Genomic DNA, 22,805 nt, shown 5'->3' on the forward strand with positions numbered 1-22,805 from the left:
GGTTTCCATGGCAACACAAACACTTTGTCATACCAACAACTTTTCAACACGGTGCCACTCGTTTTCTTACTTTTGAAACGCAAAGATATAAACTTCCCCTAAAAAAGGTAGTATATTTATTTGTTTTTTTTAATGTGCGAGTATTTGACATCAAAATGTGACAGGTGACGTCGTGTACGTCATTTAAGGAGCTAGCCAAGTTAGCATCACTGCTCACTGGTCACACATCCGTAAACTAGCCTATTACTGTTCATTTTTGCTGTCGTAAAACAAAGCGAGTACATTTCCGTTTATGTCGCGCTAAAAGCGAAGATGATGACAAGCAAGAGTGAAGGGTAAATCTTATGTGACGTCACAACGGTGTTTTCCAGAATGACGTATTTCATTTAGTTGGACGAGACTGAGTCAGCAATTCACTTCGGTGGTAATATTATGAATCGGTGGTGCATTTAGAAGGGGGCTCGGACTGAAGGACCACCATGGTGCGCCTGACCACGGAGCTCATCGCCAAGTCCAGAAACAACTTCAAGAAAAAAAGAGGCCTCACCCTTGAGCAGTACCTGAGGACCCTCACGCACCTCCACCTCTCCGGCCACAACATCGAAGTCATTGTGAGTTCGGACGACCTGTGCCATTTTCTCCGAAAAACGACAAAAAAAAAAAATAGAAGGAAAAGCATGCAAAGCCACTTTAGTAACAGCAACGTCGATGCTATTTTAATTAGCCTGTCTAATTCTTTTGCATTTTGTTAGCTTTAAGATAGTAGATTTTCGTAAGTAATTTGGTTAAATGCAAAATGAGTTTTAAGTTTAAAACATTCCCTTCTTTACCGCGGTATTTACGTTCCCAAAAATATCCGCAGTAACCGAAATTCGCGAACAGCAAGGGGAGCTTATGTTTTTAAGTTAGATTTATACGAATAATAAGTAATTTATTTGTACAATTATAAATATGAAGTAATTTTATGAAGCTAAAAACAAATCATAATTTTTTAAATGGCTAAAGAAGTGGACTATCCAAAAGAGAATTGTAAAATTGCAAATGTACCTAATTTATATTTAATACCTTGAAAATACGGTGAAAATCCTAAATAATAAAACATTGTGTGTGTGTGTGTGTGGTGTGTGTCTTCAAATCTCAAAAACTTATCATAAATATTGAAAGCAATATATTCCTGAAATTATGAAAACTCTGTACTCTCCAAAAATGAGCAATTCCAATTGTTTTATGAACTAGAAAAACCAAAGAGATTGATAAGGTCCCGTCTCATTTCTTTGCTAAATCCCGAATGTACGAAAGTGACTTTTGCGCTGCTGCTGCCGGTTCCTACTTGAGAGGGCGTTTGCATGCTTAACCTCATGTTTATTATTGCGGTTTGCACTTTGCAGTGGTGTGGAAGTGCTGCTGTTTCAGCTGTTTCGAATAAGTTGGCCCAATCCCCTTCACTTCTGTAAACCACAATAATGAGGACACACAGTAGCTGCCAAGCTACCTATCTCCGACTTTATAGAAACTCATTGAGGACTATAGGCGTCAAAGATCTACTTTAATTTACTTGACGATACTCCCTAAGAGACGGTGAAATTCCTGTTCTTTTTTTTTGTGCGCTTTTTGCAGGGCGACCTCTCCGTATGCCAAAACTTAACGGTCCTCTACTTGTACAACAATCGTGTCACACACATCCAGAACCTGGACTTCGCTTGTAACCTGACCCATCTGTACCTGCAGAACAACAACATCACACGCATCGACAACCTGGACTACCTGCACAAGCTCTCCAAACTGTCAGTTTTTTTTTTCTTTTAACCGTTTGGTCATTTTGAAGGACTCCGACGTGTGTGTGTTTTGCAGCTACCTGGGCGGTAACAAGATCTCGCTCCTGGAGGGTTTGGAGAACCTGGGAGAACTGGAGGAGCTGCACATGGAGAGTCAGAAGCTGCCCCCCGGGGAGAAGCTGCGTTTCGACCCCAAGACCCTGCGCTCCCTCGCCGTATGACCCACTTTTCTTTTTTTTCTCACTGTACCAAAATAGTCATCCATTAAAAAGGCTTAGAAGACGCGCGTATGCTACAAGATGCCCTCGCTGGTTGGTGGTCCATGTAAAGGGGATGTTGTTTGATGATTTCAAAGAGGGCCTTTGTGGCTCGGTTTAACTGCCCGGGACGTGCTGGGGCTTCTTGTTTGTTTAGGTCATTCAAAGAAATTGCTGTGCAAATTGAAACCGGTCCAGATTTTTTTTTTCTGTATATGTTTTGCCATTACGCAAGTTTATCAAGGTGACTTAGATGGCGAGAGGCCGACTGTTAATGCAGCAAATGCAACCCGAAATGGAGTCTACCTCCCATCGGGAAAAGTTTGTTCCAGGGTCGCTGTTTTTTTTCAACGTACACGCCATGTTTGAATTTAACATTCTTGAGAGGCGTACGTGTAGAAAGAATGTGACCTCAGAAAATAGGACTCTGTCATACCGCAAAGAGTTGATTTGCCAAAATCTTAATGAGAAAAAGTCTGACCAAATGATGCTGAGATCCTGAAGGATTTGCAGAAATCTCCAGAAAATTACTGTAGTCCAATGAAATTCGCTTAAAATCTCATGAGATGTGGTTAAGTCTGATTTGATTAGGTTATAAAAATAATGCAAGGCTCATATGAGCTCTCATATGATACATAAAAATTACTAAGGTTTCCAGAGATTTTCTTAATTCTTATGAAATTCATGAAATCTCATAAAGGTGGAGGCTAAAGGCTTCTCTAACAAATGAGGACTTTAGATTTTCTTAAGTTTCATGAAATTTGCTGAAATCTCATGGGATGTGGTGAAGTTTTTGGTCAGATTGCTCAAAAAGAAGTTTCAAAAAAAGATGGTCTCTGCTAAATTCTTCCAAGAATTGCAAAGATCTCATTTTTTAAAAGTTTTATCAGATTTCTGAAATCTTACAAAATTTGCTGGAATCTCATAAAATCTGCTAAAATCTCATGAGATGTTCTGAAGTTCCAGATTTGCTCACATCTTCCAAAATTTGCAAATTTCATAACAGATGAGGTCTTATATGTGAAAGTCTCATAAGAATTGCAAACATCACCAGAGATTTTGTCTTATGAAATCTCATCAAATATGGTGAAATATCAGATTTGCTCCCATCATCCAAAATTCACAAGGCTCAAAAAGACGGTCTCATCTGCTAAAATCTCACAAGAATTGCAAAGATCTCGAGATTTTAAGTTTTATGAAAATTTCTGAAAACCTATGGAATTTGCCCAAATCTCACCAGAAGTGTTGAAGTTTCAGAGATGAAAAATTTCAGGCTCATAACAGATGTCTCAAAGTCTCACAAAAATTGCAAAAGGCCACCTGAGATTTTCTTAAGTCTTATGAAATTTGCTGAAGTCTCACGGGATGACGTCGAAGTCTCACGAGATTTGTGCAAGTCTCATGAGAAATGCTGAAATCTGGCAAAATTTCGCATCGTTTGCTAACATATTCTGAGTCATAGATGATGATTCAAACTATTATTATTTCAACCTTTTAGCATCATTTTAAGGTTTGTTCTTTTCCTCTGTGTTGTTTAGTACAAAAAAAACCAAAAAACGCTTCTGTCTTTTCCCCCAGAAATCTCTGCGCATCTTCAACATCAATAACAACAACATAGACGAAATCCGTGACCTGGCCATGCTGTGGGAAATCCAACATTTTTCCGCCGCTGACAACAAGCTGCACGACGTGGAGGTAAAAAAAAAAAAAAAAAAAGGCTCTTTGAAAAGTCTTTCCGCTTTTTTGGAAGTCGTTTGAGCGACGCTTGATTAGCTGACGGCGTTAGCGTGAAGGCGCTCCGCGTAGCTGTACGCGGCCACGCGTGAAATGATATGGAGATACATAAGCAAATCCCGCAAATCCCGCCATTGGCTCGAATGACTCTCTCGGGTTTGGAATTATTCAGCAAATCAGCGAGGCGCTCCCCGGAGGATTTGCCCCGCTGACAGCTTCAAATGAGCGCCGGTTTGTCCGTGCAGCTTTTTTTTTCCACATCATCTTTGGAATTTGTTGATTGCCCTGTGATGGGGTGTCCCCAAACTCAGGAGGCATTTTCAGTTAGTTATTAGGAATTTTCGGACAAGCTTTCAGGGCTTCTTGATTTGTGTGTTCCACGTTTCCAAAACATTTGTCAAAAATGAAAGTCGTTGCAATGAATTGAAATGTTTTTATGCATTCTTTTGGTAACATTCCAATTGCTTATTTTTTTCTCTGATGTTAGAAAGCCTTTTTAGTGACACGCATCCTTTGTTTTTTAATTTGTTATCATAATACGTATATTTCTTTTTGACTTTGTAAATTCTTTTTTGTAGTAAATGTAATCATAATATTTTGCTTGCCTTTTAGTACTTTCTGGCAAAAAATCCTTTTTGTAACAATTTTTGCGACAATCTGATTCCTCTTTTCAGCTTGATGAATATTTACTTTTTTTTTCATAAAATGTTATTACTATGGTCTGCTTGCCTTTTCATTTTTTACCCTTTTTTTGTAACATTCCGACATTAGAAATCTTTTTTGTGACTCAGATGTTTTTTGGGGAATTTTTTAATTTAATAATTTAATTTAATGTTTTCATTGCCTTTTTCCATTCGACTATAAATCATTTTTGTAACAAATGTTCAAAAATTTTTCATATTTTTTCATAACATTCCTTGCCTTTTTTCAACTTTTTTTTCAAATGCTTTCCTTGAAACATGACTAACTTAATTTTGGGATAATGCTCCAATTGCCTATATTGTTTTACTTATTTTTGTATCGTAATTTTCCCCATGTGTTTGTCATATTCTGATTGTGTTAAGATTTTCTTTCCATTTCATAAATCCTTTTCATCACGCATTTCCAATTGCCTTACAACGCGGGTTCCGATTGTCGTCGGCGGGTTTGATAACTGGCAGCCATTTTATTGACATGTCAAGCCATCACACGTTTGTTCTATTAAAGAACTTTTACTTTTAGGTTTGTGCGATTAAAGTCAAAATAGCGACATACGTAACGTGTTTCTACGTGGGCAGAACCGCTTTGGGCTCTTGGGTTGAAACGACGACACTTTTATTCGGAGAACTTTTCTGTTCTGTCATTTTTGCTTGGCTACATCGTATAATAGATACAAGCCGTCTGCTTCCATCGATCCCCCGAAGACAAGCCTCCGAAAGAATCAATTGGCTCTTCTGGAGTATAGACCCCCTCCCCTTCCCCCCTCCCTTTTTTTTTCAAAGTAGATTATGACAAGCAGTCAGCCCGGGTGACAAATGGGGAGCATCTTCATCCTCAATCGAAGCGCCGGTCAAACGCGGGTTCATAACTGGCCCATCATTAGCCGGGCCGAGACCGAACTCCCTGCTCCCCGCTGGAGCCGGGGGGAGGCCAACGGGGGCTTGTGACTGACGGCCCTGACACGATCATTTATCAAAGCCGTGCCCCCCCCCCCCCTCTCCTCCTCCCCCTCTAAACTGATTGCAGCGCCACTCGGCAAAGTGGAAGCGCTTTGGCCAAGACAGGAAGGCGATGAACAATCCGAGCGTGTCCAGAGTGTTCATATTTCCACAGCGTGGATTAATGTGCCTTTTGGATAAACATACAAGTGAAAGCCCCCCCGGGGAGGGGGACTTGTAGTTAACACGACCCCGGCCATACTAAAATAGACTGATGTGTTGTTTATTAAACATCCTTCTGTGTTTTTCCCTGATTAGGATTGAGCAACATACGTGTTATACCGGACTTACTTTAATAGCTACAATTTTCTTTTATTTGCCCCCCTCCCCCTCCCCTCAGGAGCTGGAGAAGGTGTCAGGGTCCTGGCTTTGGCTCGTTGAAATGGATTTAAGCAGAAATCCTGTGTGCAAAACCGCCAAGTACAGGGACCGACTGATCACGGCGTGCAAGAGACTCGGTGAAGTAGCGTTGGCCCTCCCGAAGTCCAAATGAGGAAAAGCAGTCGGGCTCATTGTTCTAGTTTTTTTTTTCCAGCGGTGCTGGATGGCCGCGACATTCAAGAGGTGACTCGAAAGTTTCTCGTCAACTGGGAAGCATCCAAAGAAGCCAAGAAGAAGAAGAAGGAGATGGCGCAATCCAGCTTGCCCCCATTACCCAGTAAGCGCAACTTTACATTATTTTTCATTTAATTTCAAGTGATTACAAAATTAGTGATTCTAAATGTATGATGTGGATACTATTACTAAATTAAATATTTTATGTAATGTGGCTTTCTGTCATTTTTAAACTAGTTTTTGTCTTTCAGAGCCAAGACATTCATTCCCAGGTACGTATTTTTTTTCTTCAAAATTTTTAGAACACGAGAGGGTCTGAAAATGGCTACTACTGAAAGAGTTAAATACAAGCTACAGTTCAGTTGTATTTAAATTTTAAGTGTATTTCCATTTCATCCTTTCCAACTAAATAGGTGCAGTACATAATTTTATGTGCAATAAATTAGAATGGAATTATTTCATCCTAGATTGCAGTCATTCGCTACCTTTTTTTTAAAATGATGTACATGTGAAATATTTTTTTTCAGCCATGTACCTCCAACCAACGCAAATATTTTTTACTGGGGAAAAACGTGCCGTGCCATGATTTGACTTTGGAACTATATTTGTTGGGGTATCTTAGGATGTGTTTTATTCAAGGAACGCCAGAAGAGGTCGTGTAATAGAATTGTTTTTTATTTCTGGCTCATTTGCCTGGAAATTTGGCACTTACACCTATGTGCATCCTAACATTTATTTACAAAATTTTGCATAGGGGTCAACACAAGTCAGCAAAAAGTTATTTCATGTTCCAGTTGATTTGCTGTTAATTTGAAAATGTGTTATATTCCTGTCATGCCTTTAAAGCTCGTGTTTCAGAACCACTGTTTTAGCATAGTGTCAATGTTCAAGCTTTCCCTATTGGCACTTGTTTGCGATAATATTAAATAAACATTTGACAACTGTCATTTATTGCTGGTCTTAATTTAAAAATGTTGACCACATTAAAAAATATATTTTTACATCTTGGTCATTTTCACTTGTTAAATATTGTCAATAATTTGGATGAATGAATATAATGATATGTAGTGTTTATTTTTGTATGTTTAATGTCCAATAGAAAGATATGAACTGCTAACATTTTTTTTTTTTTTGTATATGTTTTAGATTCCATTATCATGGGTCACAGGCCGTGTCCGGTTCACGGCTATTGGCACGCTCGCACGCCAGGGTGGCAGCCGCAGCAGCAGCCTCACAGGTCCGCCGTCATTTCGTGAGAAATAACATGATTATGTTACAATTAATACTTTTTCTTTCCTGTCTTGTAGGATGCAGGAGTTAAAAATCTCTCTCTAGGGAAACCTCAACCAACCGTCGGACCCAAACTCGAATATTTCCACATCGATGATATAAAATGTGATTTCTAATTTATTCTTTGTGTAACTCAATTGTGTGAGTGGGGAATTTGAACATAAAAAGGTGACTCCGAGTTAACATTTTGTCACGCCTGTGTTGAATAAAACAAAATCCTCGCAGTGGCTGTTTTACAGTTACGAAACAATAAGAAAGCGACTTTGGGGCCTTTTTATTATGACTAATTGCGTTCATTAATATGCAGTCCCTAGAGTGATTCATTAAGGAGTCACTGGAGAAATTCTTCACTGTTGATTGCGGCATCCCCCCCCCTCATATCGCCTTCTTAACTTGTCTTCACGGTCTACTGCAAGAAGCTTTTTTGATGGACAGGCCTTTCATCCTTGGTGAATTCTAGAAAAAAATGGGGGGGTTCTGATTGGCCGGCCAAGGCAGCCAATTAGAGTGGGACTGCGGCCCAAAGCGGTCAGAGTGCTGAAGAGAAAAGAAACTCGGCCCTCCTCAAGGCACAAGAGAAAGAGAGAGAGTAGAGGAAAAGTCGTCCAGTACGTGAAATCCGCTTGTGGGGTCAAGCATCCCTATCTGGGACAATTCTGGATTTTTTTTTTTTTGCTTCCAAAAGGGGATGCAAGTTTGTTAATGACGCCTGCTTGGAAAACTAGGGGTAAGTTCTGGACATGCTGTTTACACTTTACGGGTCAAATTGACCCATGTCACCGCATTGTATCATTCCAGTGGTGCAGCTGTATTAGAGCGGTTGGAAGAAAAAGTAGTCAGGAATTTTTAAATTACTGTTGTGGGTCAAATTGACCCACACATATTATAGCATAGGCAGCCAGGTTAGGTCATTTGTTCTGTTTTCAGTTCTTGGTAGTAAAATAAAAACACCTGTTGCAGGTCTAATCGACCCATGTCAAATACTGTAGTATCACTTTGGTCGCAGACTGCTTGAATTTGGCCCATTTTATAGCGCTCCTGCTGCTGTGTGTCAAAATGACCAATGCTAATACTGTCAATACTAGTTTTACTCCAGTTTCTCAGCCAGGTTGAAAGTGGCACATTTTAATAATAAACCAAATGCTTGTATTGATATCAAAATTTTGTCTACTACGGATGCCGTGGGTCAAATAGACCCATGTTGTTTTCCTGTATCGCCGCCAAAGTGGTTGACTCATTTTAATAAGTTAAATAAGTAGTTATTTTGCATAACACATGTAATTCTGTTTTGTTGAGGGTCAATTTGACATGTATCAGTGCTCCCTAACCATAACCAGGTTAAACCACATAGTCATTTGGAAGGACAATGGAAATTTTGTAAGTCAGCTGGTAAATCTGACATGTTAATAAATCTTCTCAAAAATCAAGGCTTGACTGTCTTTATTAATGGCTTTTATGTAGACTTACTGATTAATTGATTCATATTTAATGAGCGGAAGTGACAAAAGTACTATGCCTGGAAAATAGTTGGAGTATACCCCCACTTCAACCTTTCAAAATTCTAAATTGAAACAATGAGAAAAAAAATGAGTTAAACATGTTTTTGTTTTTTTAATGGTTCAAGTAACTTAGAAGCTCCTGCAATTCCCGAGAGATGTATGTTCCAACATGCATTTTTTTAATAGAAAAACGAGTGAGTTTGACTAAAAATTGGGAATTATTTTTTAAATAGGCCAAACTGACCCATGGGAACATTTTTGTTGTTTGTGACGCAGGCCTGATTATACAATTCAATTATTTTTAACGCATAGAACTTTTTAGCTTTTGAGGCTGTTTTTTTTTTTTTTTGAATTTGAAACTGGAGGTAACGTGCATGTGTCAACGAACATGTCAGCTTGCTAAGATGGTCGGCAGGCAGACGCACCGAATGGACAGCGGCAGTTGCTCCGTGGCGGCGGCGGCGGACGACGACAGCCCGAGTTCCAGTCCGTCCGGCCCGGTTCCGGCCCAGCAGCTGCAGCAGCAGGCGGGCGGCGGCCGAGGTCGTCCGGCGGCGGCCAACGCGGCTCGGGAGAGGAGCCGCGTGCAGACCCTGAGGAACGCCTTTCTGGAGCTGCAACGGACGCTGCCGTCGGTGCCGCCCGACACCAAGCTGTCCAAACTGGACGTGTTGATCCTGGCCACAACGTACATTGCCCACTTGACTCGAACTCTGCAGGAGGAAGGAGCCGAAGAAGGCGAGAGCACAAGGCACACCGAGGCGTTACACACACTCAAAGGGGAAGGATACTTGCACCCCGTCAAGGTCAGTAAACAAAAAAACGTTAGATCACTCTAAAAGATTAAATAGAATCGTATGTTTATTTTTTTATAAGTATTAGAAAATGAATCGTGTATGAGTTATGTCATTTTTTTCTAGGAGAGACAAAATATACACGTGTGCATATTTCTATTTGTATGTACTTTATACACAGATCTGAAAGGCTGGATCAGATGTGCAGATATTTTTGCGTTTTATGCATTTGGCGATGATCAGCGACGTCAGACGATCTACAGTAATATTCGAATACTGTATTGGTTCAAAAATGCTTATCGATAAACGTCATTGATTTGAAAGTAAAAAAAAAGTTGTTTAAAAGTTATATCGGTCCATCATGTGATTGTTTTAGGCGATCGGCTCCAAAATTCTGATCGTCTCTTTCATTGAATAACGTTAATAAACTGAACCCTAACGTTTCAGATATTGATTTGTATTGTACCCGAGTTTTATAAATATTGTATTATTGTTATTATTGAATAATTTTAATTAAAGTAAATGCAGGTAATGAATACGGTGATTTTAAATTTAGCATTTTTTTCGATGTTTTAATGTAGCTTGGCTTTTCATGTAACACCATCGAGGCCAGCATTGTAGTGCAGCAGGCCTTAATGTTCAACAACAAAACAAAAGCTTTCATTACTTATATAGTATATATATTTGCAGTTTCAATATGATAAACCAACTAAATTAAAAAAAAAAAAACACGAAGTAACCCATATTTGAGAATCTCTGTCAAATATAGTCAAAGCAAATTTTATAATTTTAAAACTGTTACTTTTGTTAGTGGTTTTACCATCCTAATAACTGTGTTTTTATCAAACGTCGGATGTATTGTTATGTCAATGTTCCGTAACAGAAATGGCCGATGAGGTCCAGACTATACGTGGGAGCGAGCGGCCACTTCCTGAACAACCCTTCAGAATCTGAGAACCAAGGCCCATCATCATCCTCATCCTCCACCTCCAAGTAAAGCAGCCGACTGGTTGCCATTTGCATGAATGGTGCTGAAGGACACATTTATTCCATTGTATACAGGGAGACGTTGTAAATTAATATATGATGTGATGTGTTTTTCCTCAGTGTTGTCGTTTCGGTCTTGTTTGCATTGTGCCGGCTCCATACCACCCCCAGTGTGATCTTTGGCTATAATAATAATGAGCCCGTCATGCTTGGAGTGTGCACTTTCAGCTCGAGACATTTGCACTAAAATGCATGTGTGAATAACTTAAACATCTGTCATGTGAAGTGGTCTGTCAGAGGGTCGACAATAGAGGGGCTCTCAGTCTCATGTTCCCTCATGTTAGGTTTTTTTTTTAATACATGTGCATGCTTGGAAAAACAAAGTGTATGTGAATTAAAAAACGTTCGAAAAGGATGTAATTATGTTGTTTCATATACTCTATCAAGGCTATTTAAAAGAAGAGCAATAATTACTGAAAAAAGTGTCATTATTTATTGCAACTTCCAAATAAAGTATGTTTTGGATCCTTGATAATCCTAGATTGAAATTCATTTGATAATATCTTATGTTAAGGGTAGTAAAAAGATACACTCTGCTCTGCCCAGAAGTACAAAATATTAGTTTAAAAGATACAAGCTAAATCTAAAAATAATAAAGTAAATGCTCCTAAAACTAGCATAGCATAAAATACTAGCAGAGCAAATCAGGGTTTCATTTAAAAAAAAATCAAAAATCTTTGACATTTAATGTTATTCTTAACTACCACTAGAGGGAGCTATCAACCCTAACGCGCAATGACGTAATCTCCACAATGCGAAAGCGGAAGTGGTTCCTTTTGCACAGGAAAATGGGAGACGCAGCACGGCATAACTTCGCTTCTCTTCGCCGGGTGACAACGAAATGAATTTGGGGGGGCAATCCACTACCGGGGGTCTACGTCTGTTTGTGCAAAGGTGAGTAAAGCGACTTTACTTGCAATAGTAGGGCGTAGGGCATCCGGTGCATAATATTAGGCTGAAGCCATGCATGTTAGCATGTTAGCTTAGCAGCTCGCGTGGTGACCACATGGAAGACATGCAAAGCGAGCAAACGATGGATACCTTTAAACCAAAAATCAAGACCAGTGATATTTTTCATAGTTTGAATACTTTTAGTTTTTGTCATTGTTTTTGCGTTATATTTTAATCGAATTGCAATTTTTCGTGGTAGTGTTAAAATGTTACTTCAGAGATATGTAAATGTAGTGCAATGTTTAAACCTAGTAGCTAAAAAAATGACTTATTTTATTTTAAATATTGCTGATTGTTATACAAGTGGTTAAGTTTTTTTTTTCTTTACATTTAGTAATGGCTGCCCCCAAAACATGGCTTTGCAAATTCCATCATAATCAAAATTAAATACAACATAACAGTATGTGTTATTAATCAGAAATTGCATGTTTCGATGCAAAGTGTGTCTAATATAGTGTATCACGTGGTAAATGATTAATAAAGTTTGAACGTATATTTTATACATTTAAATAGCTTAAATTTATACTGCTGCGTTTACTGCTTCATTATTTCTCCATCATTTTTAAGCTTTTAATACATTTTTCAATTTATTTTTAAATCATGCTTTAAAAGTGTTATATTGATGTTTTTTTGAAACCTGCAATTGAATTTCGGTCAAGTTTGTGTCTTTTTTGAAGCCTGCATCTCCTCCTTTGGGACCAAGTTATAAATCATGCAGGAGACAGATGAAAGTGTCTATATTTGTCGTTTGACAGAGGGGGCGTGGCCACCCGTCCATTATTTAGACGAATTTTGCTACAAGAGGACGCAAGGTCATGGCAAGGGTTCTGACCCGCTTTTGAACCCACGGCCTCAGACGCGGCGTGCCGCTCGTACTCCCAAGCTGTGTTGTGGCGCGCACTTTGACCTTAGGGTGATTCGTCAGTGCTATTGGCGATCCCGTCAGTACATCCTCTACTAATCAATAGGTCTCACTTGAGGGGGTAATTAATTTTGTTGTTGTTGTTGTGGCTTTTTTAAAAAAAACTTTTAGGCAACAATTGTTTAATTAATTTTGACTTGGATAGAAAGAGGCTAAAACTTGCAATAATGAGCACTTTTGCAGCTTGAAATGATGAGTTCACATTTTCGCCGTTTACCCGGCAGACAAACCAGTGGTGAGACTGTGACAACTGAATTACTCGCTGCAAGATGGAAGCCATTTTAACAAATAATGGAAGGCTGTAAAAGTGATGCATCTTTTTTTTTTCTCCACTGTGGCTACAGGTCACCAAATGGACAACCATGAAATTTGATCTTCTGCTCTCTAGGTAAGCCCCCCCCCCCCCAAAAAAAAAAAAATAGCAGACTAACATGTCTTAGCATGAGCGCTAATGATGAGTTCACATTTCTGCCGTTTACCCATCAGACAAACAAAATGGTGACACTGTGATGACTGATTAGCTTGATGGAAGATGCTCAATAGATGTTTCAATGCACGAACACCATTAGAAGTATAAAATTGATTTTTTTTTTTTTTTTAATCTACAGATAAGTGGCATCATTGACAGGCCGCAAATTGGAAAGATTCATCCATCTTGTCTCTGGTAAGGAAACGTGGCAAAATGGCCGCATTTCCTCATAGTGGCCTCTGTTGGAATAGATTTAGCAGCTTATTATTTATTATTATTTTTTGTAGCTGTAGTTTTGTTTACAGATTAGATTAGATTTTTGCAATTACTCCAACATGGCAAAATTGAAATATATAAGTGTTGCTTTTATCTACCTTAAAACAGGCTACAGATGCGATATAATTAGAGTACAAGAAGAAAAAACTATGACAGATTTTAGACACTTTTAACATTATTCTAGTATTATTTTTAATGGGTTTGAAATAAAATGGTGCTTTTGAAGGCTAGTATAAATAACCATAAAAATTAAATACAATTCTCTGAAATGGGTTATGTTAACTGCAGCAAAAACATTTTTAGATGTGATTTTTGTGGTTTAAGTTATAAAGCAATTCTAAATTAATTGTTCCAAAATATAAATAATGCGTTGCATGGGCTAATTAGGAAGTATATAATTTATTTTTAATTACAGCTGCTCTTACACTCCCAGTTGGGAAAAAATACACTGCCACTAGTTGAGGAAATGCAGCATGTTTTCACAGCTCATAATGATGAGTTCACATTTTCGCCGTTTACCCGTCAGACAAAAGGGTGGTGACACTGTGACGACTGAATTTTGTGCGCAGCTGCAATGCTACTGATTTTCTGAGCTTTAACATTTTGAAAACGAGCTGCTATTTTTCCGTTTACAGATGAGCGACAATGTTAGCAGAGAAGGAAAGAAAGCCAACTTGAGCTCATTTTGGGTACGTATTAGTGTCACATGCTTTTTGTAAATTTTGTAAAATAAATCCTTTCAAAATATCAGTGTTGTGAATGTGCTTACTTATCAGAACTGCAGTGTATTTATGGAGGCTCTTGTCCACTACTCCTCCGTGACAAATGTGTCTGCTCGCGGTGCGTAGGTGTAGATGAAGCGTAGGATGTCCTGGTGGAGTTGGTCCAGGGCTCGGTCTCTCCTGAGCAGGCCGTCGGCATCTGCCAGCTCGCCAGGAAACACCGCATCAGGCGGGATAACGAGCACAGACACCCCTGTTGGGAAGCGGGGGTGCGGTTTAATCACGTGGAATACCCTTTTGCTGTAATCATGAAATTCGGAAGCAGACCGTGCTTGAGCGTGATGGAGTTCTCGCAGAGGAGCACCGCAATCACAGCGTCTTCCTCCAGTACTTGCTGTCGCAGGCTTAATTTGCAGTGGGCCTCTGCTAAAGATATCCTATTACAAGAAACAGGAAAAGGATCACTTTTTTGACAGTTCAAGTCTTAATTAAAATGCACTAAATTGAGCAGAACGTTCCTAATTTGGTGCCGCAAGAATGTCGCCACTTTTGGGCTCGTGGGGAAACCACGCTACCGCGTGGCATATAAGGGTACTGCAAGTTTTGAGAATTCAGTTTGCTTTTACCGTCGTGTTCAAAGGACACTTCATTATTCCTTTTTAATTTTAGAGGTTTCACTAGTTCGTTTATGATTTAACTTTTTGGGGATTCAACATCTCAAAAATTGTAATTTTTTTCTCCAAAAGAAATAATTTTAAGTAAGTACGGTATACAATTTATTAACAGGTTATGCAAGGTGGGCGAGAGCCTGGATTTTTACTATAAGGCAGCCGCCTAAATATAACACCATTCAATGAACGCATTGCATATTTTTCAGAAATGTTCACAATGTATTTTGTTTAATGCTGTTTGCATGGACGTCACTTTTTATGGAGATTTCAGAATCTCCCTCTAAGAAACACTACAGTTGACGGCTGCTTACAACAATTTGATGGAAGCCACGGATATCTTGACGCCGTGGCTTTGAGAGCGGACGGTGCGGCTGGCCATGTAGTAACCGTGGATCATCATCTGCGCCCTGGCACTTAAATCCACCTTCAGGCTTTGTGCGTAGGCCACCAGCTGGGAGCACAAGGATAAAGCAAAATAAGCTCAGCACGTCGGTGGAATTGAGGCTTGTGTTTTCTCACATCCTTGTAGTCTTGGCTGGAGAAGTTGACCAAAGAGGGGTAAAGGTGTTCCCCAGGCTGCACTGCCTGCTGGAGGATGTGGACGGCCTGTGCAAGTGCAGCCTGTTTCCCAGCCTGCTCCACGCACTGAAGCACCAGGCCAAAGCTGTCTGCCAGTTGCGGTGGTATCGCACCAATTTCCTGGACATGAGATTGAACCTGCAGCACCTAAGTGTTAGGTTATGGAAGTGATGCTTACCGCCGTTCCCAATGCGACATCACAAGCCCTCCCAGAGCGCCGGGGAGGGTGGGTGGAGTCTGTGAGGGCCCAAAAACTGCACAAGACGGGGAAGCAAAGCTGCTGGTCCACATCTTCGCCATACTTTTTCCCCGGGATGAACACGGACACCGTGCGGCTTTCCAGGACTGACACCAGTGCCATTATGTAAAAATAACTTCGGAATGAAAGTCAGCCATTTTGTGCTTTCAAAAAAGACCTACCTGACTGAATGGCATCTAATTTGTCCTTTTTGAAAGCACTCAAATCTCCCAGCATACAAACGCCACCGGTGGCCAGCAAGGCGGACCCGGCGTGGATGTTGGCGGTGCCCGCCCCATGCATGTCCTGGGACAGGGACGCAAACAACTTCCCTGAAGCTGGGTGCCTTACCCCGCGTCCAGCTAGGCTCAATCCGTATGCCATTAGCCTGGAAAAGAAGGACACTGATGTTTAATCTGTTTCAGGACCAGAATTAAACAAATTGTATGATTTAATCACTGTGCGGCTCCCGTTGCCTTGGCCACGAAATCTCAGTCTACTAGATATCAATAACCATTTTTGCCAAGGATATATAATATGCGTGTATTGTCTCGCTACGTGTGCTGCTGCTTTGCTAGGCTTGTAACCAGGGTTTTTTGTAATCAAATTATTCAGACCCCTCTACCTGTTCAATATGAGTTTGTCATCTGTCGAGACCAACAGATCCAAATTGAAGACATTGTTTTTTGCGTCTGCTCCGGTTTGCACCAAGCTGAACAACAAGCAGAGCTTGAAGGTGTTGAAGAAGCCCGGGGGAGCCACATCCAGACCGAAGCAGTGAGCGACCATGGCAGAGAACCTCCAAGGAGAGTCTTGGGTGGCTTTGAGTAGCTCCTTGAACTTGTTGTTGATTTCACGAGGGTCTACAAGTGCAAATTAGAGCTCATATACTGCAAATATTCTCAGGAAGATTGCAGGGAAAAATTGTTGCAAGACATTCTAAATTGCAACAAAAACACTTTTAGGAAAATGTTCCACACATAATACAGAAATTATTTTCCAGAAATGCTTCAAGACTGTGGGAATGTGCATAAATTGCAAAAACAATTTATCCTGGGAGCTAATGTAAAATGAGCAATAATGCCACCCAGTGGCCGATTCTTTTTTTTTGTTTAGGCTATCACTGGCAGCGTCTTGAGTTGATTGAAACAGGTGTGCGCAAGGAAAATTTGGGTTGGAAAACCTGTCAGTCATGCCTATGGACTATTTTCTTTGATTTATGACTTCAGCTCTGTTCTTTTAAAATCATGAAAGTATTTTGAATTTTGAGAACAATGCAGACCAGCGGGAAGAGACAAAAGACATCTAAAGTAAGCCCAACAAACTTTTGATGTTTATAGTATGTTTGCATTGTTATTGAATGCTTAAATATGGACCAGGAAAGCTGAGAATCTTTTGTGAGAAAATTAGAATAATTTTGCTCAGGCACAGCAGGATAAATAGGAATGTTTGATGCCAATTATTATAGACTGAGGTCAGGGCGAGTGTTCACTTGAGTACTGATGCTTCCAGTCCTTGAAACTTAAAAGGGGAATAAACCCAAAAATGATCTTTGCAATAACATGTTCCATGCAGTCCGTCAAGTATAAACACAACATTTTGATTAATATTGCATTAGTGAAATATCAACTAAGCAGCATAATCTACCCACCCCCCGTTTTTTTTTTTTTCTTTCTTCATTTTAGGGGGCGGCTCTTTTGCCACTTTCTGTCAATTGATGATGATGTCACAGTTGCTCTGAGCTCAGGAACTGTCACATGACTTCACTTAGAAAACAAGGGAGCTGTGATTGGTTGTTACCAGAACACTAACACTGACCTAAAACTGTGAACAAATACTGTGCAAATTCCCTCTACTGCTGAGGAGAAAATGTCAGTTTTTTGTTTTGACTTGAGTATTGGTGGCTGGCATCGATATTCTTCATCACTAATTAATACGTTACAAAAGGGCCGGTACCAACCTTGTATAAATCCCAAATGTGGTCAATTCTTCAGGGCAATTTGGAATTATTTTGTGGCTAAAGCTAATGCTAACAATCGATAGCGTAACATGTGGCAATATACTCCTGAGACTCGGCCTTACACTCCAGCTCCCAGGGTTGGACGTTGTTTGCCTCGACGCCCCAGGTGACGTTGGGCGAGGAGTGCACATGCGCCGGTATGCCGATCACTCTATACAGCCGCCCGATGCTCATCGTGTTACACAGCTCATCTGCGGGGTGGGGGACAAAGCAATCGGTTCCAAAGGGAGTACGAAACTGGCATGGCGTAGCAGCCACTGCCAAGACAAACAAACATGAGGCCTTTTCGAAACAAAGATTGGGCTGTCTGCTCGCGGTAATGAGCGCCCCTTGCACTTATTAACATGTTAGTAACGGGATGCCGGTGTATTGCCTTCCAGATTATGTTAATTCTGGTTACTGAGTTTTGCTAAACCCTCCAGGGGTAGCGGCTGGACAGAAACACTTAATACCCCAACCTGAGCCATGTATTTATTTGAACTCTTCCCCCTCAAAGGTTTGTGTTCCAAAGTGAGTTTCAGCAATAGCCAGACAATATTAATGAGCTAAGTCCACCGACGTGACTTTGTGTAAATAGCAGAAATTAAAATCGTATTATTCAGTGTTGGGAGTGAATGTAATGGATGAGGCGAGGTTTTTACAAACAAATATCAGCCGTGTAAATATTTGGCCTGTTAATTGAGGGCACGGCTTTGCCTAGCAAATGAAAGCTGATCCGCCACCGCTCACCAGCACTCATTTGATTTACTGTTTTCCTCCCGAGACAATGACATCACTGTACAGCGGAACCTCTAAAAATTGTGTTTTAATTCCACAACAAATTTTTCCCCCATAGGAATAATCATTTGATTGGGTAAACACTGTGTAAAGCATTGTTTAATCATGTTTTAAATTAAGGCGGATTTTTTCACATTTTAGGTGAGGGTTGAATTCAGTTGTTTAATTTTTGAGGGTACTTTTTTTTTTCGTAGTCATTGTGTAAGTGAAGCGTGCGTGTTATTTTTTCAATTTGGAGTAAACCTTTTGACTGGGTTGTTCAAAGGTATCGGAAAGTCCTTCAAATATGCTTCATGTTTGTTTAAACATTATGATGAAGTCATTGAAACGTATTTTTGGGAAAGTGATCCGCTTACCTCTGAGGAACAGTGTGACTGACTGGTATCTGTGCGAGGTTTGTTGAGGGGCACAAAGGACATCAAGTGCATCCACGTGGATCAATTCCACCAGCTGCTTGTCTGTCTCACAAAGACACATGAGCAAAGACCAAAGGTCACCTAGCCCTAACAAGTAAAGTATACAATGGCAGTCAGGATGTTTACGGTGCTCTATCCCACCTCCCAAAACTCTGAACTTGACGTCTTCTCTCAGAGGTGATGCGCAGGCCATGCAGGTGAAATCCTTTCTCACCGTTGCTGACTCGGTGGCTCCGGGCGCGTGTACCCGAATGGTGTGGAATCCTAAATCAAGAAAGTGGTAAAAATTCCATCATGGAATCTGTTTGTCCCCCTCAGCGGTCTGACCCCTTACCCGAAGAAAAGGGACACCGGTCATTACTGCAGAGGAACCTGGCCCCTCGGGTGTATTTGGTGACCCTGGTGGTGGCGATGACCAGGCCCTCCATGAGGACGGGCCTCATGCTGTGACGCATTCGAGGGAAACTGGCCAGGTCCAAAACATACTCCGCAAACGGAGGAAGGTGCGTCAGCTTTAAAATGACGTTCACCTCAACAGAACCAGAAGACAACTCGTTACAGTATTGTTCTTAGCAAAGGGATTTTCTCATTTGAATATCTGAATTCTTCCTAGAGGCATTAGAACCCTTTGACCTCTAGTGGGTGACAAAGAGCAATTTACAAAGCCTTAAGTATTTAGCAATAACGGAGTAACATAAATATGAATATTCGCCTATTTATTATGCCTATGTTAGTCCCATACCTGACATTCTGTATGTATTTTCTCAAGAAGTGACAGTTTCATTATGACTGCGAAGCAAACCTAGAAGAATAATCAGGGTCCATCAATGAGACGTTACACCTTCAGTGGGCGTTTATTTTTTTTTTTATTCACGCCCTTACAGACTGAAACAAGGCGGTGGCTCGTTGGGGATCGTGTAATATGCAGTCGCCCAGTTCAGGGTCCAGCTCAAACACATCTGAAGGACTGACGGTGATACAAAAGCGGTACACGGCCTCGTTGTGCTGGGGTTCTGCGATAATTGAATGAATTATGCTAATTAGCTCGGTGCTATACGAAAATACCGATTCAAAGTTAATTTTACCGTTAAAGGACTCGCAGTCTTTGGCGAGTTTCTCAAGGCCGCCGCTCGTGTTAAGATATGATAGAATAGACTTTTTAAAAGTAAATGTGTCAGCCATTTTATTTGGTTAACAAAGCAATTTTTTTTTGCTAACTAGCGCCGGCGAAAGCCAAATTTCCATGGCAACCAAGTCGAACGGCGGGAGAAAATGACGTCATCAAAACAGGCCAACAAAAAGGTACGTTTAAGTTTTAAATGGCATATATATATATATATATATATATATATATATATATATATATATATATATATATATATATATATATATATATATATATATACATATATATAAAAATATTTTTTCAATCTCAAATACGTTTTGGGCTGCAACGTTTCCATGGCAACCAAACGAGCTTGCGTAGTCATCAAAAAGTATATTTTTTTCGAAAAAAAACTGTTGCAGTACTTATCATCACTTTTATCATCACTAATTATTTTCTTATTCTAAGTCAAAGTCGAGGCTGCAATTTCTTTGACAACCAAGACAGGACAGCGCGCGATTTAACTTGACGTCATCAACACTGGACAATACATTTTAACAGCGTTGTACTTTGTTTTTTTAATAAACAAAAAGTGTTGTACTGTATAGCGTTTTCACTACAACTACAATCAAAGCGCTTTATAAAATATTTTAAATAACAAAAAATAACAATAATGCAACAGAACGCATTAAGCTTTTGCATTCCTACATATTTGTTGCTCTTTGAAGCAGTTAAAGATGGAGGATCAAAGGCTTTAATGGATCAAAGATGTCAAGATCACATGCCCACATACGAAAGTTGTCACTAGTCTCATATACGTCCACGTCAATTCCAAATGTTGACGTACATCCGCGAACATGCTGAATATCTACTTTCCTCTTCACTGGCTCCGCCAATCCTCCATCCATACCAACGCAGACTGTTCAACAGCGTCGGCATCTCAGCGGAACAAAGCAAGGTGAATTACTCAGCATCCTCACAAGTCAAAGCAAACTCTTATGAAAAATGGTTTCGTATATCGAGACAAACACTTCAGGATTTTCTTTTATTAATGATCAGCATGATAAACCCGCTAAAGTCTTTGAAAAAAATACAAAACAAAAAACTAACAATAACATTGAAACTAAGGTGACCTGTGATACACAAAATCAGCTGTTTGTGGTCTCAAGTAATTCTACAGCCAAGAGTCTAGAGTTCAGGAATATGAAACTTGAGGTTTGTTTCACAGCAATTACATGGAAATAACGTAAATCAACCTTAGCAGTGAACGAAATATATTTTACTGTCCAATTTCATCCTTTAAAGTCCAGAGACTTTTCTTCCTTGACAAAGTTAAGGCACATTTTTGGAGAGACATCAATGCTGAATAAATGCCCTTATTTTTAAAATAGCATTTTGACATAGATATATATTTATATAAATACAAATGGGTAAAAAGTTACGATTTCTTTTCATCGTAGTTTGTTCCCAATAAAATCTGTTGTAAGTGCCGTTCCATATCATCGCTGCTTCCTTTGGTTTCGTAGAATAAGTGACATGCTGCAGTTTTCTTCCCTTTAAGTTGTTACTGAGCTGGACCATCGGGGATAAATTATAGGAATGAGTCATCAGAGGGCGGGGCGTACGAGAAGCCCACGAAGGCATCATCGGCCTCCATCACGCTGGCATTGACGATGGAGTGTTCTTGGGTCCAACACACTGAGTTGGGCACCATCTCCTCGGTGAATTCAGGATCAAAATTCGAGATGTCGGAAAAAGAATTCTGTTTCAAAAAAACAACAGGAAGTATTTAATTAATACTGGCTTAGGCGTGTGGCAGTTTCACACAATTACAAATTTGTGCGGCTAAAATATAATAATAAAAATATTCAACTGGATTACCACGTTGGGCGTGAATGGGGGAGGGATCTTCTTTTGTTCAAGGTCATTCCAGTTGATGGAGGAGAAGAAAGGGTGTGTTTTGATCTCATTCTGGTAAAACAAATATCATCGATTTATAACATTGTAGATGTTGGGCCTGGGCCATGAATCAAAATAATGAGATTGTTAGGAGGATGATATGATATTCTTAATATCATGAAGCATACAGGAACTATCAGTGCTTTAAAATAGTAAATCAGAACCAAAAAAAACTTTTTTTTCATTTAATTTTTAGTTGTTGTAAGAGACATTTCAATAAGTAGTTAAATACATAGGACTTAAAATACTGTTGCAATGCTTTTCTACATTTTCTATTTGAAATTCTATTTCAAATTTTAATTTTAGAACCCTTTGCGGCCCTTTGAGTGAGTTAATTGTGACATTTAAGCGAGTTATGCACAAGCTATAAAAGTTAGCGTGAAAACTGATTTAAAACTAGTACTTGTAATAAATCAAACCTTCAAATAATTGTTTTGTTGGGTTTATTACTTCAATTAAAATCGATTTAAATGGTAATGATGTAGAATGACTGAACGTATAGAAAGTTATGATTTAAAAAATATACAAAACTATATGGATAAGATTTTGTCGCGACTGTTGACCAATCCCACTAGATGGCGCTAATACGGCAGGTCAAAAATTCACCACTCACAAAGTCGTCCCTCGCTCCCAGCCTGACCGCTCCGTCTTTCTCCAGAAGGCCTTGCAGCAGTGACCAGGCGGCGTTAGACGCGCCGGCACGCATCACCAGCGGCTTGTGCAGGATATTGTCGTACATCTCGTGCGTATCCCTGCTGTAAAACGGCGGCTAGAGAAAAAGACGCCGATTGTTTTAGAAAGGAGACGTCATTTTGTGGACGCAAGACAAGTCTCACCAAGCCAAATAGCATCTCGTAGAGCACGGAACCCAGACACCACCAGTCCACCGTGTTGTCGTACGGCTGCTTCTTCAGCACCTCTGGAGCCAAGTACTGGTGGGCGGAAAAATAAACCTTGACTGGGGAAACTAAAGCTCTCACATACAGTTAATATAAACATTGGTAGAGTGGAACCTCTAAAGTGGTAGACTTGGAAATAAAATGTACTTTCCT

At 39.9% G+C, this 22,805-nt stretch overlaps 5 protein-coding genes and 1 long non-coding RNA gene across 11 annotated transcripts in view; 4 read left to right on the forward strand and 2 right to left on the reverse strand.

The window, feature by feature from the left end:
- Positions 1-8,735, forward strand: ppp1r42 (protein phosphatase 1, regulatory subunit 42). 2 transcript variants are annotated; one of them, XM_088401508.1, is made up of 10 exons: positions 1-107; positions 454-611; positions 1,618-1,784; positions 1,852-1,990; positions 3,611-3,727; positions 5,804-5,921; positions 5,999-6,121; positions 6,270-6,290; positions 7,165-7,255; positions 7,326-8,735. In XM_088401508.1, exons 2-10 carry the CDS (start codon positions 480-482, stop codon positions 7,351-7,353), a joined length of 936 nt encoding a protein of 311 aa, XP_088257634.1. In that variant the 5' UTR covers positions 1-107; positions 454-479; the 3' UTR covers positions 7,354-8,735. The 2 variants fall into 2 exon arrangements, with proteins under 2 accessions (XP_088257634.1, XP_088257633.1); XM_088401507.1 differs by lacking the exon at positions 1-107 and having other exon boundaries at positions 190-611.
- Positions 7,903-10,888, forward strand: tcf24 (transcription factor 24). Its single transcript, XM_088401509.1, has 3 exons — positions 7,903-8,035; positions 9,203-9,613; positions 10,485-10,888. Exons 2-3 carry the CDS (start codon positions 9,212-9,214, stop codon positions 10,596-10,598), a joined length of 516 nt encoding a protein of 171 aa, XP_088257635.1. The 5' UTR covers positions 7,903-8,035; positions 9,203-9,211; the 3' UTR covers positions 10,599-10,888.
- On the reverse strand, positions 9,148-19,938 carry mcmdc2 (minichromosome maintenance domain containing 2). The gene is made up of 15 exons (XM_088401503.1): positions 19,775-19,938; positions 19,572-19,702; positions 19,432-19,491; positions 19,024-19,219; positions 18,831-18,953; positions 18,630-18,731; positions 17,559-17,687; positions 16,102-16,339; positions 15,659-15,864; positions 15,417-15,583; positions 15,179-15,358; positions 14,971-15,110; positions 14,316-14,425; positions 14,036-14,241; positions 9,148-9,520 (listed from the first exon to the last, which is right to left on the reverse strand). Exons 1-14 carry the CDS (start codon positions 19,869-19,871, stop codon positions 14,075-14,077), a joined length of 2,046 nt encoding a protein of 681 aa, XP_088257629.1. The 5' UTR covers positions 19,872-19,938; the 3' UTR covers positions 9,148-9,520; positions 14,036-14,074.
- LOC148408012 (uncharacterized) lies at positions 11,423-14,495 on the forward strand. Of its 2 annotated transcripts, XR_015863577.1 has the most exons (5): positions 11,423-11,542; positions 12,866-12,909; positions 13,130-13,185; positions 13,902-13,955; positions 14,115-14,495. It is a non-coding gene; the product is annotated as an uncharacterized LOC148408012 (long non-coding RNA). The 2 variants fall into 2 exon arrangements; XR_015863576.1 differs by lacking the exon at positions 14,115-14,495 and having other exon boundaries at positions 13,902-14,016.
- Positions 19,555-22,805, forward strand: part of mybl1 (MYB proto-oncogene like 1) — a 20,337-nt gene continuing 17,086 nt past the window's right edge. For all 3 annotated transcript variants that reach the window (XM_088401499.1, XM_088401501.1, XM_088401502.1), the window contains exons 1-3: positions 19,555-19,676; positions 19,911-19,991; positions 20,523-20,752. In XM_088401499.1, coding sequence (XP_088257625.1) covers positions 20,652-20,752 — 101 coding nt within the window. In that variant the 5' untranslated portion in view covers positions 19,555-19,676; positions 19,911-19,991; positions 20,523-20,651. The remainder of the gene's footprint in view (positions 19,677-19,910; positions 19,992-20,522; positions 20,753-22,805) is intronic.
- sgk3 (serum/glucocorticoid regulated kinase family member 3) overlaps positions 20,826-22,805 on the reverse strand; it is an 8,532-nt gene continuing 6,552 nt past the window's right edge. For both annotated transcript variants that reach the window (XM_088401505.1, XM_088401504.1), the window contains exons 14-17: positions 22,590-22,685; positions 22,367-22,522; positions 21,676-21,765; positions 20,826-21,556 (exon numbers count right to left, since the gene is read on the reverse strand). In XM_088401505.1, the coding sequence (XP_088257631.1) occupies positions 21,386-21,556; positions 21,676-21,765; positions 22,367-22,522; positions 22,590-22,685 (513 nt within the window). In that variant the 3' untranslated portion in view covers positions 20,826-21,385. The remainder of the gene's footprint in view (positions 21,557-21,675; positions 21,766-22,366; positions 22,523-22,589; positions 22,686-22,805) is intronic.

Source organism: Hippichthys cyanospilos, chromosome 19 (assembly GCF_059441005.1).
Source record: "Hippichthys cyanospilos isolate Australia breed blue-spotted pipefish chromosome 19, RoL_Hcya_1.0, whole genome shotgun sequence".
Classification (NCBI taxonomy): Eukaryota; Metazoa; Chordata; class Actinopteri; order Syngnathiformes; family Syngnathidae; genus Hippichthys; species Hippichthys cyanospilos.